The sequence below is a fragment of the Phyllopteryx taeniolatus genome, chromosome 7 (assembly GCF_024500385.1).
Source record: "Phyllopteryx taeniolatus isolate TA_2022b chromosome 7, UOR_Ptae_1.2, whole genome shotgun sequence".
Lineage (NCBI taxonomy): Eukaryota > Metazoa > Chordata > Actinopteri > Syngnathiformes > Syngnathidae > Phyllopteryx > Phyllopteryx taeniolatus.
The window spans coordinates 17,974,048-17,988,157 of NC_084508.1; the positions used below are offsets into that span (position 1 = coordinate 17,974,048).

General features: G+C 40.2%; 1 protein-coding gene across 5 annotated transcripts in view; it reads right to left on the minus strand.

Moving 5' to 3' along the window:
* Positions 1–14,110, minus strand: part of LOC133481380 (cAMP-specific 3',5'-cyclic phosphodiesterase 4C-like) — a 95,202-nt gene that overhangs the window by 66,553 nt on the left and 14,539 nt on the right. For 3 of the 5 annotated variants that reach the window (XM_061780634.1, XM_061780627.1, XM_061780629.1), the window contains exon 3: positions 8,606–8,808. In XM_061780634.1, the coding sequence (XP_061636618.1) occupies positions 8,606–8,808 (203 nt within the window). Of the gene's footprint in view, positions 1–4,543; positions 5,030–8,605; positions 8,809–14,110 lie in introns of those variants that run through there. The other 2 variants (XM_061780628.1, XM_061780630.1) reach the window with 2 other exon arrangements.

The window sequence follows — 14,110 nt, forward strand, 5'->3', positions numbered from 1 at the left end:
GCATGCAACTACTGTAATGGGATCATTTCTAGCCAGTTATTAAGGATAACCACCACCTATCAGAATAGAAATAAACACAGCAGATGGCAATAATACAAAAGGAATTAACAAATACATGAATGAACATTTTAAATAATACCCTACATCCCCAACACATATTTGATGGCCGTTGTGGCCAATGGCGCAGAATATTGTCAGGCATTTATGTAATTAAACACTAACACTAACTACATTAATGATGACAAGTATTGATGAGTATTACGTTTCTGTTCAGAGACTTTGACAAGGAGGATTTCTTTGACTGTGGAAACATTGGTCAAAGTGGGCAGAAATCCAGCAAACAGACCTTTGACTATGTAGAAAATAATACGTGTGATCCTGAAATTAATTTGGACCTCAACAATCATTTCTGCAACAACATTTTATAAATTAAAGACAATGTTAAAAACAATGTTATTCGATTTCTAAATCGCAAATGAGTGCATTAGGTAGGGCCGGCTATGTGTAACCCCCTCGCCCTCCCCCTCCGATAAACAAGGGACTACTGTACACACTTTATCTTTAATGTTGTTCTCTGTTTATTGCATGACTTCCTGTGTGTCGATATGGGGTAACACATAAAACCAACACTAGCACTATTTTAAGTTACAAAAAAAGAGCTATAAAAACATCTATCAAACCACATAGAACCAACTAATGTACTACTTATCCATTTAATACTTTTAAATATTAAGACTCAGTTGAATTTAAAACAGCATAGAACGTACAAAATCCAAAATAATTTACTTTGGTACAGTACTCAGAAGCTGTTTGAAATCAGATAGAGTCAATATGATTTGAGAGGACCAGGTGAAAAAAAAAGAGAGTGAGAGTGAGCAAGAGAGAGAGAGAGAGAGAAAGCGAGAGAGTGAGAGAGACCACTACATAAATCAGGTATAAACAAAAGTAATAAAGAAAATGTAACTTTTGGCTGTGTTAGAATTTTAATGTGTTAGAATTTTAATGTGAAAGAAATGACTGATGATTGAAAGCTAATTAAAAAAATACTGCTACTACTACTACCACTTCTACTACTAACTAACTAAATGGCCAAAAGTTGCACGAGCATGTGCAACGTACGTAACGTGATTGTTGGACCGTTCCTCTTGCCAGTTATTCATGATCATGCCCAGCATGATTTGAATGGCCTCGTGCAAGTACATCCTTGGCTGACTTGGGATGTGGTATGTTTGTTGGTGCTAAATGGCTTGTTTGACTGTTTGAGAAACTGCTGAATTACTGTGATTTTCACACATAATCTCTCAGTCTTACACAGAATGGTCCAACAAAGGGAAATCATCCACAGAGTGGCAGTTCTTTGGACAGTTCCACAGTAATGGCAGAGGTCAAAGAAGAATGTCCAGATGGTTTGAGCTGATAGGAAGGAAATTGTGATTCTAATATCTTCTCTTTACAAAAGACCTTTACAGAACATCTTTAATGCACAAAATCTGTTGTAATTCCTGGTGGTACTGTTCCGACTGGTGTAGACAAAAAAATGTATGGTGTCCTTTTTGTCAAAGGCTCTGCATGGTTGGTGTAATGTGTGGAAGATATTTTTTTCTACACTTTGTGCCCCTTATTACCAATTCCGCATTGTATAAAATACAGATGATCCTAATAATCAATTAGTATTGTTTAAAATTCTGTCAATTAATCCTGAAATAACTCGGGCAAAAAAAGAGTGCACTAATTACCTCCAACCACCAGTAGCGCTACTGATTCAGTCAACTATTTTGTGGTCTAAAGACAAAAAGAGTCAGCTATGGGAAGGTTAGCTACAGCCACAGTTCAATTAACAATTAACATTAAAAATATATCCACTCACGACAACAATGGCATAGAAACAGGAGACTCATCTTGATAAATAATGAGACATTCTCGTCGATGTGTAAATGTCACATGGCTGTTCTGATTAAATGTAGTGCACATGTATACACACAATCGGAATAGATCACGTCAAATGTAAACAGTTGACCAGAAATCTTCAATGCGAATGATTTGAATCGAAATGACAAAAACAGTCTCCATGTAAACCGACTATTGAGTGACTGCGAATGAAGTTGGCCACTCCCACAAACACTGCCCGTTTTTAAATATGCCGGCTTGTGCGCATCTGCAAAATTATGAAAACCTGGTCTAACCCACTTTCGCGCAGATTTAAAATGTACACGGCACCGGATTTATGCTGGTCAAGATTATTTTCATCAGTGGGACAGCACATTCATACCTACGGGCAATTTAGAGTTTCCAAATAACCTACCATGCATGTTTTTGGGATGTGGGAGGAAACCGGAGTATGCGGAGAAAACCCACCCAGGCACGAGGAGAACATGCAAACTCCATACAGGCGGGGCCGGTTTTGAACCCCAGTCCTCAGAACTGTGAGGCAGATGTACTAACCAGCCTTCCACCATGCCGGCCCTAGTGTGACAATTATTTCCTATTATCAGTATCATGTACAGTATATTACGGAAAAATCTATTTTAAAAAGGACAGCAGAGAAAGAGGGAGACTACTGCAGTTTTCCTGGAATGCAGTCTACACTCCACCCAATATATGTATATGCATACTACATAGATACTAATACTACTAGTGGTGTCACGATACCAAAATCCTGACTTAGATACTATAACTACATAAAGTACCTCGACACTGGTACTGAAACGATACCACGGCAAAAATCTGAAACGTCAGTAAAAGCAGTGGAATAAAAACTGACAAAACCACTTCAAATACTTTTACATTTATTTTTATTAATTCAAACAATTACAATAAACTTTAAAAATTATGTAATAATAGAATTAGGATATAATTTGGGTTATTATCAAGAAAACCATGGAAACTGGCTAGAGCTGGATATCAGCTCTTAGATTTAACTCATTAAATTTGTCCAAACAAAGGTAACTTTAGTTGCACCTGGCATTAAAAATGTACAAGAAACTGAAGAAACAAGGGATCTAATATTTTATCCATCACTATATTATTTCTATTTCTATATACTTAATACTGTGCATTTCCAGCTTTGAAGCTTTTCATTCACGCTTTTAGTGTGCAGTATTCTTGTACTTGACTGCATTCGATTTCCCTCATTGTAAACAATACATTGTGTACCCACTCAATGCAGTGCTCTTATTCTTTGCATACGGAGCCACGATTCTCAAAAAGTGGACCTTTCTGATCCACTTGGATAATAAGTGGTTTTCCTTTTGCATTCGGGTGGATTTTCATTCTTCTCAAACTCCCCGATTTCCGGAGTGGTCTCAGACGACGAGTGTAGCTTGTATCCAGGTGGCAGCACTCCAAGCTGGCCTTCTGTGTGGCGCGCACCCGTGCCAAGTCATTACATGCTATCGATGCTATCCAGCTCCTGCTGGTAACACTGATTCTCGTGTGCATCAAATGCCGAGTTTCTCTAACAGCACAGGAAAATCCATTTCATATTACACTGACTTTGCTCACACAGCCTCGTAAGCTGCGGACTCTTGAGGTTATGTCCCAAAGGCTAACGCCATTTCATTCTTCCGGCTCCCACACAGTCGCGTGCACACAACTTGTCGGAAGACAGGCAGTCATTGGCTAACTGTCGACCTTTAGGGTAGTGGTCTTAAACTACCGGTACTAAAGAAAACTGGTACTGGTGCCATTTTTGACATCAAAATACCTTGGTATGTTACTGGTATCGGTACTTAGTGCAACACTAATACTGTGTCTATGTATGTATATATATATATATATATATATATATATATATATATATATTTCTCAAAGTCAGCTGGGATAGGCTCCAACTCACCCGCGACCCCCGTGTGTATAAGCGGCAAAGAAAATGAATGGATGGATTTATATAGATTTATAGATAGATGTATAGACGTATTGATGTAAAGATAGGTAGATAGAGAGATGGACAGACAAACAGACAGCGAGAGAGACAGACAGATAGCAATATGAACTCGAAACGTGTTTAGAGATGAACACATGGGAAAACTTCTAAATGTTGAAGGCACAGAAAAATTGTAAGAGGAAATAGGTTGGCTTCGTTTTTTTAATCTTACACATACGTTTTGGAGCCACTTAAGTATGTACACAGGCACAACATAATAATATCCAATTGTAGAACTGGCTCCAAAAAAATTAGGCTCAAATTATAACTCTCAATGTTGATTCACAATGTCAGAGAGGTGTTACTTTAACGATACCGTTTGTGTATTATTATGGTTGTATTTTTCAGTATAGTATAGAACTGCACTGAATAATCGTGAGAGGTGTTACTAATATTTTGTAACTAAATGTGGTAACACCTCTCACGATTACACAGTGCATTTCTACACCACGGCAAAATGCAACGGCGCTACAACTTACACAGTCAATTCAAACCTCTCTGGCAGTGTGAATGAAAATCATTTTTGAACCATCTCTTGTCATTGGGTCTCTTCGGTAGCGCTACTTCGCCACTTTGTTGGAACTTTGAATTTAGAGTCAATTTATAAAAGAAAGGGGTTACCGTTTAAGCGAGGTGGGCCAGGACAATCGAGGTTTCTTAAGTACGGGTCGGAGCTTCTCCAGGGTCCGGTTACGGCACAGGTAGCGCTCAGTGTCCGAGTTGAAGCGCTGTTTGATCCGTATATTTGTCCTGGGCTGCCGCCACAAATGCTTGGGTGGTTTGGCCAGCCCGGCTCCGTCTCTGATCAGCGTCGCGCACTCCATGTTGTGCCGTGTGCGTTCTCTAGTTTTGGGAAGCGGATTTCTTCAGTAAACAGGAGCCGTGGTGGAGGGGGGTGGGGGCCAGGGGGGGGTAAGACTACATTTGAAGTGGTCGTTAGCGAAGGCGAGGACGTGACATGCCGCGCTGCTGTCCGCTGATGAAGAGACCGCAGTTAGTGTGCAACTCTCTGCTTTCTCTCGCCTCCTCTCCTGCGTCTCTCTCGCTCTCGGCTTCCTGCCTCACTTGGCCTTTATGCTACTCTCCGCCCTCCTGAGTCTGAGCTGTTCACCATCTGTCCATCAATTGTCAATTTCAAAACTCGTTTCCTCAGCGTTCAATGCGCATTTGAGAGGGAAGTGACCCGTTATGTACTTGAGACAGGGATTTGCTATCTCAGTGCTTTATGCCAGTGTTTCCCAACATGTACAAAGCCAAGGCACGCATTTTACATTAGAAAAATCTCAGGGCACGCCGCCAAACAAAATAATTTACAAAAAAAAAAGGTACAAATACTGAAATAATGATTTGATCACAAATTGACTTAGTGGGAATTCTGTTCATTTAGCTGAACACAAAGCTGATACAGGAAGCAGTGTTCATTTTTACAGGAAATTTGAATGTAGTTGTTTTGGTCTTTTCACCAAAATGTAATTTAGTTTTAGTCATCATTTTGTCATTTAGTCCATTTTTAGTCTGCAAAATACCATAAGATTATCATTAACAAAAGCTAAAAAGTATGAAAAGGGCAATATGTAAACTTTCTCTTCATTTTCTGAGTCATTACATTGACCTACTGTAGATCGTGGTATTAGTAACCAGTAATACGTGGCCTCCCTCTAGTGATGCATGAAAGTATCACTGAATTAAATGTTTAAAATGCATAATGTTACAGTGTCATAACTGAAGTTCAATACATTTGGCTGGTGACCAGTTCAGGGTGAACCCCGCCTCTTGCCCAAAGATAGCTGGGATAGGCTCCAGCACACCCGCGACCCCGAGCGAGGATAAGCGGTACGGAAGATGGATGGATGGTATTTTAAAGTGCCGTCTATTTTTCTACATTCAAGCATAGTGTTTATGTTCACACCGTGCATAATGTTACAAAGTTTACAATATTAAATACAGCTTTAAGGAACACAACCCTGCTTTTAATGCTTTTGATGAACACTTAATACACTAGTACAATTCTGTATTTTAATGTATGACTATGACTATGTGTTTGTTTGCAGGAGCAGGGGTTGAGGAGTCCTCTGTGCCCCATTCATACATGTGATGATGTCACCGGGAAGACTCACGTGGGGCAAAACGGCACAGGATAAAAGAGGAAAGCAAGACAATGATCGTCAGTCTCCAGCTGCAGCCGAACTGGCTGCAGACTCTGTTCTCTAGATTGTTACTTTTTAAAACTTTTTCCATACTTTGATTCTATTCTTTGTCATTTTTATGTTAGGTAATATATCAGGGATCACAAATCTGACCAAGCACTATGGCAGATCATTTCTCTCTTGTTATCTATCTTACCTATCTCTTTTCTATTCTACTATTAAAACATTACAATTTTATGTAGTTTTTTTCTGGGGGGAGGCTGGAACAGGTTAACGACATTTCTATGGGGAAAATGATCATTTGAGATATGAGTATTTTGAGTTACAAGCGTGATCACGGAATGAATTAAACTCATGTTAAGGCGCCACTGTCCTTTACCAAAACATACAATTTTAGGGGACGATATAAGGGTCAATGATAAGATAGGAACAACAAGATATATTGATTGAAGTGTAAGACTTAAGTGCAATAAAAATCTGTTCAAAACAGTTATCATAAGTGTAGTGAGGACAGCTTTACTGTGTGACGGTATTTGGACTAAACATTTATTTACCCGTAAAACTGCAAAATCAGCAGTGCGAATTTTGAACTATTTGAAAGAAAAAGTGCATAAGCTGTAATGCCATCAGGCCTGCTCTCTTTGAATCAGTGAAACACATCAGATTTTTTTAAGTTATATTTTTTTATCATCTTTGATGTCCTTTTATCAGGTTTGCAAAATAATTTAGGTTGAAAATGCCCTTTTTCAAGCAATTCCAGTTGGTCTTTTTGTTGTGATGGCCAGATTTCTCATTAATATGTGACAATGTAAATAAGTTTTGCTCTGATTGGATCGCTCATTTTCCACCAGTTAAATATGGACAACAGCTTTGCTCTGATTTGCCATTGGTGAATGGTCATGTTTACCACTGTGTTACATCACCTTTTCTTTTAACAACATTCAATAAATGTTTGTGAATGGAGGACACTAATTGTTGAAGCTTTGTAGGTGGAATTCTTTCCCATTCTTGCTTGATGTACAGCTTCAGCTGTTCAACAGTCCGGGGTCTCCGTTGTCGTATTTTACGCTTCATAATGCGCCACACATTTTCAATGGGAGACAGGTCTAGTACCCACACTCTTTTACAACGAAGCCACGCTGTTGTAACACGTGCAGAATGTGGTTTGGCATTGTCTTGCTGAAATAAGCAGGGGCGTCCATGAAAAAGACGTTTCTTGGATGGCACCATATGTTTCTCCAAAACCTGTAGGTACCTTTTAGCATTAATTGTGCCTTCACAGATTTGTAAGTTACCCATGCCATTGGCACTAACACAGCCCCATACCGTCACAGATGCTGGCTTTTGAACTTTGCGTCCATAACAGTCCGAATGGTTCATATCCTCTTTGGCCCGGAGGACACGACATCCACAATTTCCAAACACAATTCGAAATGTGGACTCACAGAACACTTTTCCACTTTGCATCAGTCCATCTTAGATGAGCTCGGGCCCAGAGAAGCCGGCGGCGTTTCTGGGTGTTGTTGATAAATGGCTTTTGCTTTGCATAGTAGAGATTCAAGTTGCATTTACGGATGTAGCACCGAACTGTATTTACTAACATTGGTTTTCTGAAGTGTTCCTGAGCCCATGTGGTGATATCCTTTACACATTGATGTCGGTTTTTGATGCAGTGCTGCCTGAGGGATCGAAAGTCACGGGCATTCAATGTTGGTTTTCGGCCTTGCTGCTTACATGCAATGATTTCTCCAGATTCTCTGAATCTTTTGATGATATTATGAACCGTAGAGGATAAAATCCCTAAATTCCTTGCAATTGTACGTTGAGGAACATTCTCCTTAAACTGTTCAACTATTTTCACACGCACTTGTTCACAAAGAGATGAACCTCGCCCCATCTTTGCTTGTGAATGACTGAGCAATTCAGGGAAGTCCCTTTTATACCCAATCAAGGGACCCACCTGTTCCCAATTAGCCTGTTCACCTGTGGGATGTTCCAAACAGGTGTTTGATGAGCATTCCTCAACTTTCTCAGTCTTTTTTGCCACCTGTCCAAGCTTTTTTGGAACGTGTTGCAGCCATAAAATTCGAAGTTAATGATTATTTGCTAAAAACAATAAAGTTGATGAGTTTGAACATTAAATATCTTGTCTTTGTAGTGTATTCACTTAAATATAGGTTGAACATAATTTGCAAATCATTGCATTCTGTTTTTATTTATGTTTAACACAACGTCTCAACTTCATTGGAATTGGGGTTGTATAACTAAAGGTAATTTGAGCAAATGTGTTATTTCAGAAGTGTGTATAGGTAGGCCCTCGCATTAATCAGTAAGAAGTAGCTCTCCATTTCAAAAAGGCTGGTAACCCCTAGTATAAATAGTTCAGGCTGGTGGTATGGAGATGTAGGAGAGTTTCTTGGCATAATACAAGTCATTTTAAATATTTTATGTGGTGATTTCTGATTACAGACTTACTGCCCATGTACAATCATTAGTCAGACTGACAGTTAGACGTAAAGTACAAAAATTAACTGACCGGTTCTCATCATGATTGGCCAATGCTTGACAGTAGAGAGCTTCTAGTCGATGCAATGGTAACCCATGTGTTGCAGAAAACCGGCGGGTGTCAGAATGGTGATCCTGACACGAGTGTCTTCTCCGCAGTGGCGGAAGCAGCAACAGGCCTGAGTAACGTCGCCTGACCACGTGGTGGACCACAGGAAGCGACTCCCTACGACCCTGCAAAGCAACAACAAGAGAGGGAGCAAATGAGTGTGGATGGTTTTATGTAATGACCATCAGTAGCTCATAAAGATTTATTAATGTCAGAGGTGTGCAGTGGGTTCCCTCAAAGCCGCCTCTGCTGGGCTCACCCTTATCAAAAGCACTGACCTGCATTTACAACTTACATAAAATTTAATTACTTGATTTCCAACAGTCTCTTGTAATCATCTTGGCTGAGCAGCCTCCAGTCGTATAATGGTTAATTTTTTGTGGTCCAATCAGAATTCAGCTTCGATGTGTGTTGCCATATGAATGTAATCTTCCAAGGGCCTTCAAACTCAAGATTGCTGGCTGATGCCAAATACACACAATTGAAATGTCTGTTGTTGGTTTTTTGTTGTTGTATTTTTTTAACAATCTGAACCAATCAGATTTCAGATTGTATTAAACAGCGGTATCTAGCCAGCCCCTGGTGACATTGGAATATTTCCATTCTCTGATTGGTTTAAAGCTAATCGAGTGGAATTCCTCTGCATTACGTGAAGCCGGTGGCTGAGCAAGATGATGAACTTGACGGAAATAATGGTTAAAAAAATATATTTTCAAGGCAGACTTTTCAAGACAAACTGGACATTGTGATAGTAAGTCCGACAATGCTTGTAGCTGGCTGGCATGTTTCAACCTGGGAAAGGGTTTATTCACCACTTCAACAACTATGTAGCTGGCTCTAAGGGACCCAACACACACAGGTAGCAAAACAGGATTGTGTTTGTCTACAAATAACACTCATCACTGGTGAGTATGATATTTTATTGAACGTTTTTAGGTTTTTGTCATGTTATTAGATAATTACAATTGTGAACTGTTATACGATAGAGATTCGGTTTCAGAAACACAGTAGCACTTTTCCCCGCTAAAACAGGACATTTGACTTGAGCAATCCTACTTTATTAAAAATGGATCGGTAGGAACTACGACCGTGTCAGGCTGAAAGTGTGCAGATTCGTTTTCGCCTAATCAACTGCCTTTGAAAAGGATTCGGACAGTAGTGTCGCAAGTTATTGAAAATTCTTTATTTATGTGGGATAAACCCCTTGCGATGCAACACCTCGTTTGCGAGGGGGTGCCACACAGAAGATACAACAGATAGGGCAATCCAAAATACCACACTAAACTGAAAATAAAATACAATAAAATTAATAAAACAAAATAACACTTGACAAGAATAACCATTAACAACCTCAATCTGAACACAGACCAAAAAAAAAGTCAGATCATTTAAAAAATATAAAATAAAATAATAATAAACAGTAAGAGTGACAATTCATTAAATTACATTCGGAAACACTGACGATCAGGTTTTAAATAATTACACAAGGTATTTTTAAAGATACGAGGACAACAGACGAATATTCATAGGTAGAGTGTTTCAGTCAGAAGGTGCCAATGACTTAAAGGCTCTCTTGCCCATTTCTTTAGAGACAAAAGGGATTGCAAAAAGAGACTGGTTTGAACTTCATAGTGTGTAATTGGATTGACATGGCAGAAAATATTGTTTAAAAAAGTAGGAGAGATTAAAATGACTACATTTAAAAATAAACTGAAACCAGTGAAAATCCCGTCTATTGTCTGAAGAAACTCATCCAATTGTGTCATATAATATACAATGTTGTGTACAAAAAGAACAACCTAAAATAAATCTATAGTGTTAGTTATATGCCACAAGTCTACTGGGCACTGCCCCTAAAATAATGCCAGTGTAACACCGGCGTCTGGCGCAGCTTTATACATTTTTAAACAATGGCATCATACTGTAATTAATTAGCCCGGCAGGCTCGCGACACAGTTGCCACAATGTAGTAAAGACACAATGCAGAAGGGGCTGCATTGTGTCTTTGTAAATCTAGAGAAAGCTTATGACAGAGTACCCAGAGAGGAACTGTGGTACTGCATGCGGAAGTCTGGGGTGGCAGAGAAGTATGTTAGAATAGTACAGGATATGTATAAGGGCAGCAGAACAGTAGTGAGGTGTGCTATAAGTGTGACAGAGCAGTTTAAGGTGGAGGTGGGACTACATCAGGGGTCAGCCCTGAGCCCCTTCCTGTTTGCCGTGGTTGCCGTGGTGATGGATAGGCTGACAGATGAGGTTAGACTGGAGTCCCCGTGGACCATGATGTTTGCAGATTACATTGTGATCTGCAGTGAAAGCAGGGAGCAGGTGGAGGAACAGTTAGAAAGATGAGGCATGCACTGGAAAGGAGAGGAATGAAGAGTAGCCGAAGTAAGAATATATGTACATAATTGAGAGGGGTGGAGGGGGAAGAGTGAGGGTACAGGGAGAAGAGATAAGCGAGGGTGGAGGAATTTAAATACTTGGGGTCAACAGTCCAGAGCAATGGTGAGTGTGGTAAGGAAGTGAAGAAACTGGTCCAAGCAGGTTGGAACAGGTGGAGGAAGGTGTCAGGTGTGTTATGTGACAGAAGAGTCTCTGCTAGGTGAAGGGCAAAGTTTATAAAACAGTGGTGAGCACAGCCATGATGTATGGATTAGAGAGACAACAGGATGAAGATGTTGAAGTTCTCTCTAGGAGTGACCAGGTTGGATAAAATTAGAAATGAGCTCATCAGAGGGATGGCCAAGGTTAGATGTTTTAGAGACAAAGTTAGAGAGAGCAGACTTCGATGGTTTGGACACGTGCAGAGGAGAGAGAGTGAGTATATTGGTAGAAGGGTGATGAGGATGGAGCTGCCAGACAAGAGACCTAGAGGAAGACCAAAGAGAAGGTTGATAGATGTAGTGAGGGAAGACATGAGAGCAGTTGGTGTTAGAGAGGAGGATGCAAGAGATAGGCTTACATGGAAAAGAATGACACGCTGTGGCGACCCCTAACGGGACAAGTCGAAAGGAAAAGAAGAAGAAAGAAGAAGAAGACTCGCGACAGAGTTTAATGTTGTAATGGAATATAAAAAGGGAATATAAACATGAACTGTTTTGGTCACTACCCTCTGTGGCCACCGGACATAATTTTCAATTGTAAGTACATTCGTAAAAGGGAGTCTTTGGTGCTGTGCCAACTTTCTCATTCATCAACAGGGTGGGGGCAGGGGTCTTCCTCATAGATGTAGAGCCGGTGGGGGGGGGGGGGGGGGGGGGGGGGGGGGATAAAGGTCGAGATTTGGCTGCTGAGTGAAGGTCCACCGCCCACGACTGACTGATGTTAACCATAGAAAGAACAAACATGATGTGCATAAACGCAGTCAGATTCATGACTCAATTCTTGCCTGGATCCATTATATGTCACAGTGTATCTGGCCTTGCGTGCATGTGGATCAGCCAACTATCCCAACCTCCACACATCCATATTCAGCATTATGCTAAGTGGTCTATGCCTCTCTCAGGCCCCGTTTTGTGCATGTGCACATAACAACAGGGCTACAAGGCTGATAATCAACAACATTGACCACTAAACAAAATATAACAATTCAGTCCAACAGCAGTGAGATTAAATTGTTTTTTTCTACCCTATAATTGGACTCTTTGTCTTTATAAAAAGACCTCCCCATGAAACCACATTCACAATGTGTAAACAGGGAGGCTGTCAGTGATGGGTGAAGGTCAATAAAACATCAGACCTACCCACAGTTATGAGATGGCTGTGTGATCCTATTACTTTCCTAACAGCAAGGAAGAGTGCAAATTGTAACGACAATAACAACCACTTTAACTGATGGTCATTTTTCTCAAGCTAATTTAGTCTGTCAGCCTAAATCTAACCTAAAAAGTCAATACAGTGTACTTAGCCATGTACCAAGCCATGTTCCACAATATGTTGTCACTAATAAACCATTTCAAGAGAGATCAAGAGACTTTTTGTTTCACTACAAACGGTACTTAATGCTTTTTAGACTGGCCTTTTTAATAGGATGTATGATGGCGTGTTCACATATTAATCATAGCAATACCATCAATATGTGGATACTTTTTAACATTTAAGTATTATGAGATGAGAGGAAGCGATGCGGCCTTGTGCCTACGACAGAATGTATGTATTTTATTATTTTTAATAACTTGGATTAATCATTTATTTTGACAGCACTTATTTGTTTCTAAGCCTGCCTTGGGTACACAAATTAGTTTTGGCCAGTTTTATTATCTTACATCTGTGGCCTTCACAGATTCCTGCAGCAAAGTTTACAGTAGATGCACACTTACCTTCCAATAAAGGTTATTGATAACATGCCACCGAAGTTTGACTTCTTGCTCTATTAAAATAATTTAGGTAACTAGTTATCATATCAGCGGCACGGTGGTCGACCTGTTAGAGCGTCTGCCTCACAGTTCTGAGGACTGGGGTTCAATCCACGGCCCCGCCTGTGTGGAGTTTGCATGTTCTCCCCATGCCTGCGTGGGTTTTCTCCGGGCACTCCGGTTTCCTCCCACATCCCAAAAACATGCATGGAAGGTTAATTGACAACTCTAAATTGCCCATAGGTGTGAATGTGAGTGTGAATGGTTGTTTGTTTGTATGTGCCCTGCGATTGGCTGGCAACCAGTTCAGGGTGTACCCCGCCTCCTGCCCGATGATAGCTGGGACAGGCTCCAGCACGCCCGCGACCCTAGTGAGGAGAAGCGGCTCAGAAAATGGATGGATGGATAGTTATCATATCATCCATTCCATGAACACAATGTTCAGTAGTACACTTTCCTTTAATGTATTTGCATTGTAGGCCTACTAAATGTGATCATTTTCAATGGGCATATATGCAGCTGAAACAGGTGGACTTTAACATAACATTTTAGTATAACATTATAGTCATTATGGCTTTTAGAAAAAAAAATTGGGGGGAGAGGTGGGGTTGTGCACAATAGGCCTCTGTGACGCGGGCTACGTTTTTGTCCTTAATGGAATTTTTTTCCCTTGCATGACTTGAACTTTTACACTTTAAGTAGTTTGGAAAACATTACTTAAACACTTCAGTAAACTACAGAAGTCTTCTTAAACCCTAATATCTATACTTCTACTTGAGTAAAGAACATGAATACATTTGAGACCACCATTTGAGAAGGATTGATTGGAATAGTTTCACATACAGTATAGCCAACGGAAACAAGCCAGATGACAGGGATAAAGTTCATTTACTTTGTTTAGCAGTGATCACCACAATATAGTGAATCTTACAGGGCCCTCTAGCCTTCCACATACTTATAGCAGCATTATCAGAGAACACTAAATCATGAAGGTTTTTTTTACAATCCCTTGGCACTGCTAAGTAGCCAGCTAGTCTACGTTCCAAGTTGCCCATCGTCCACTCCATCT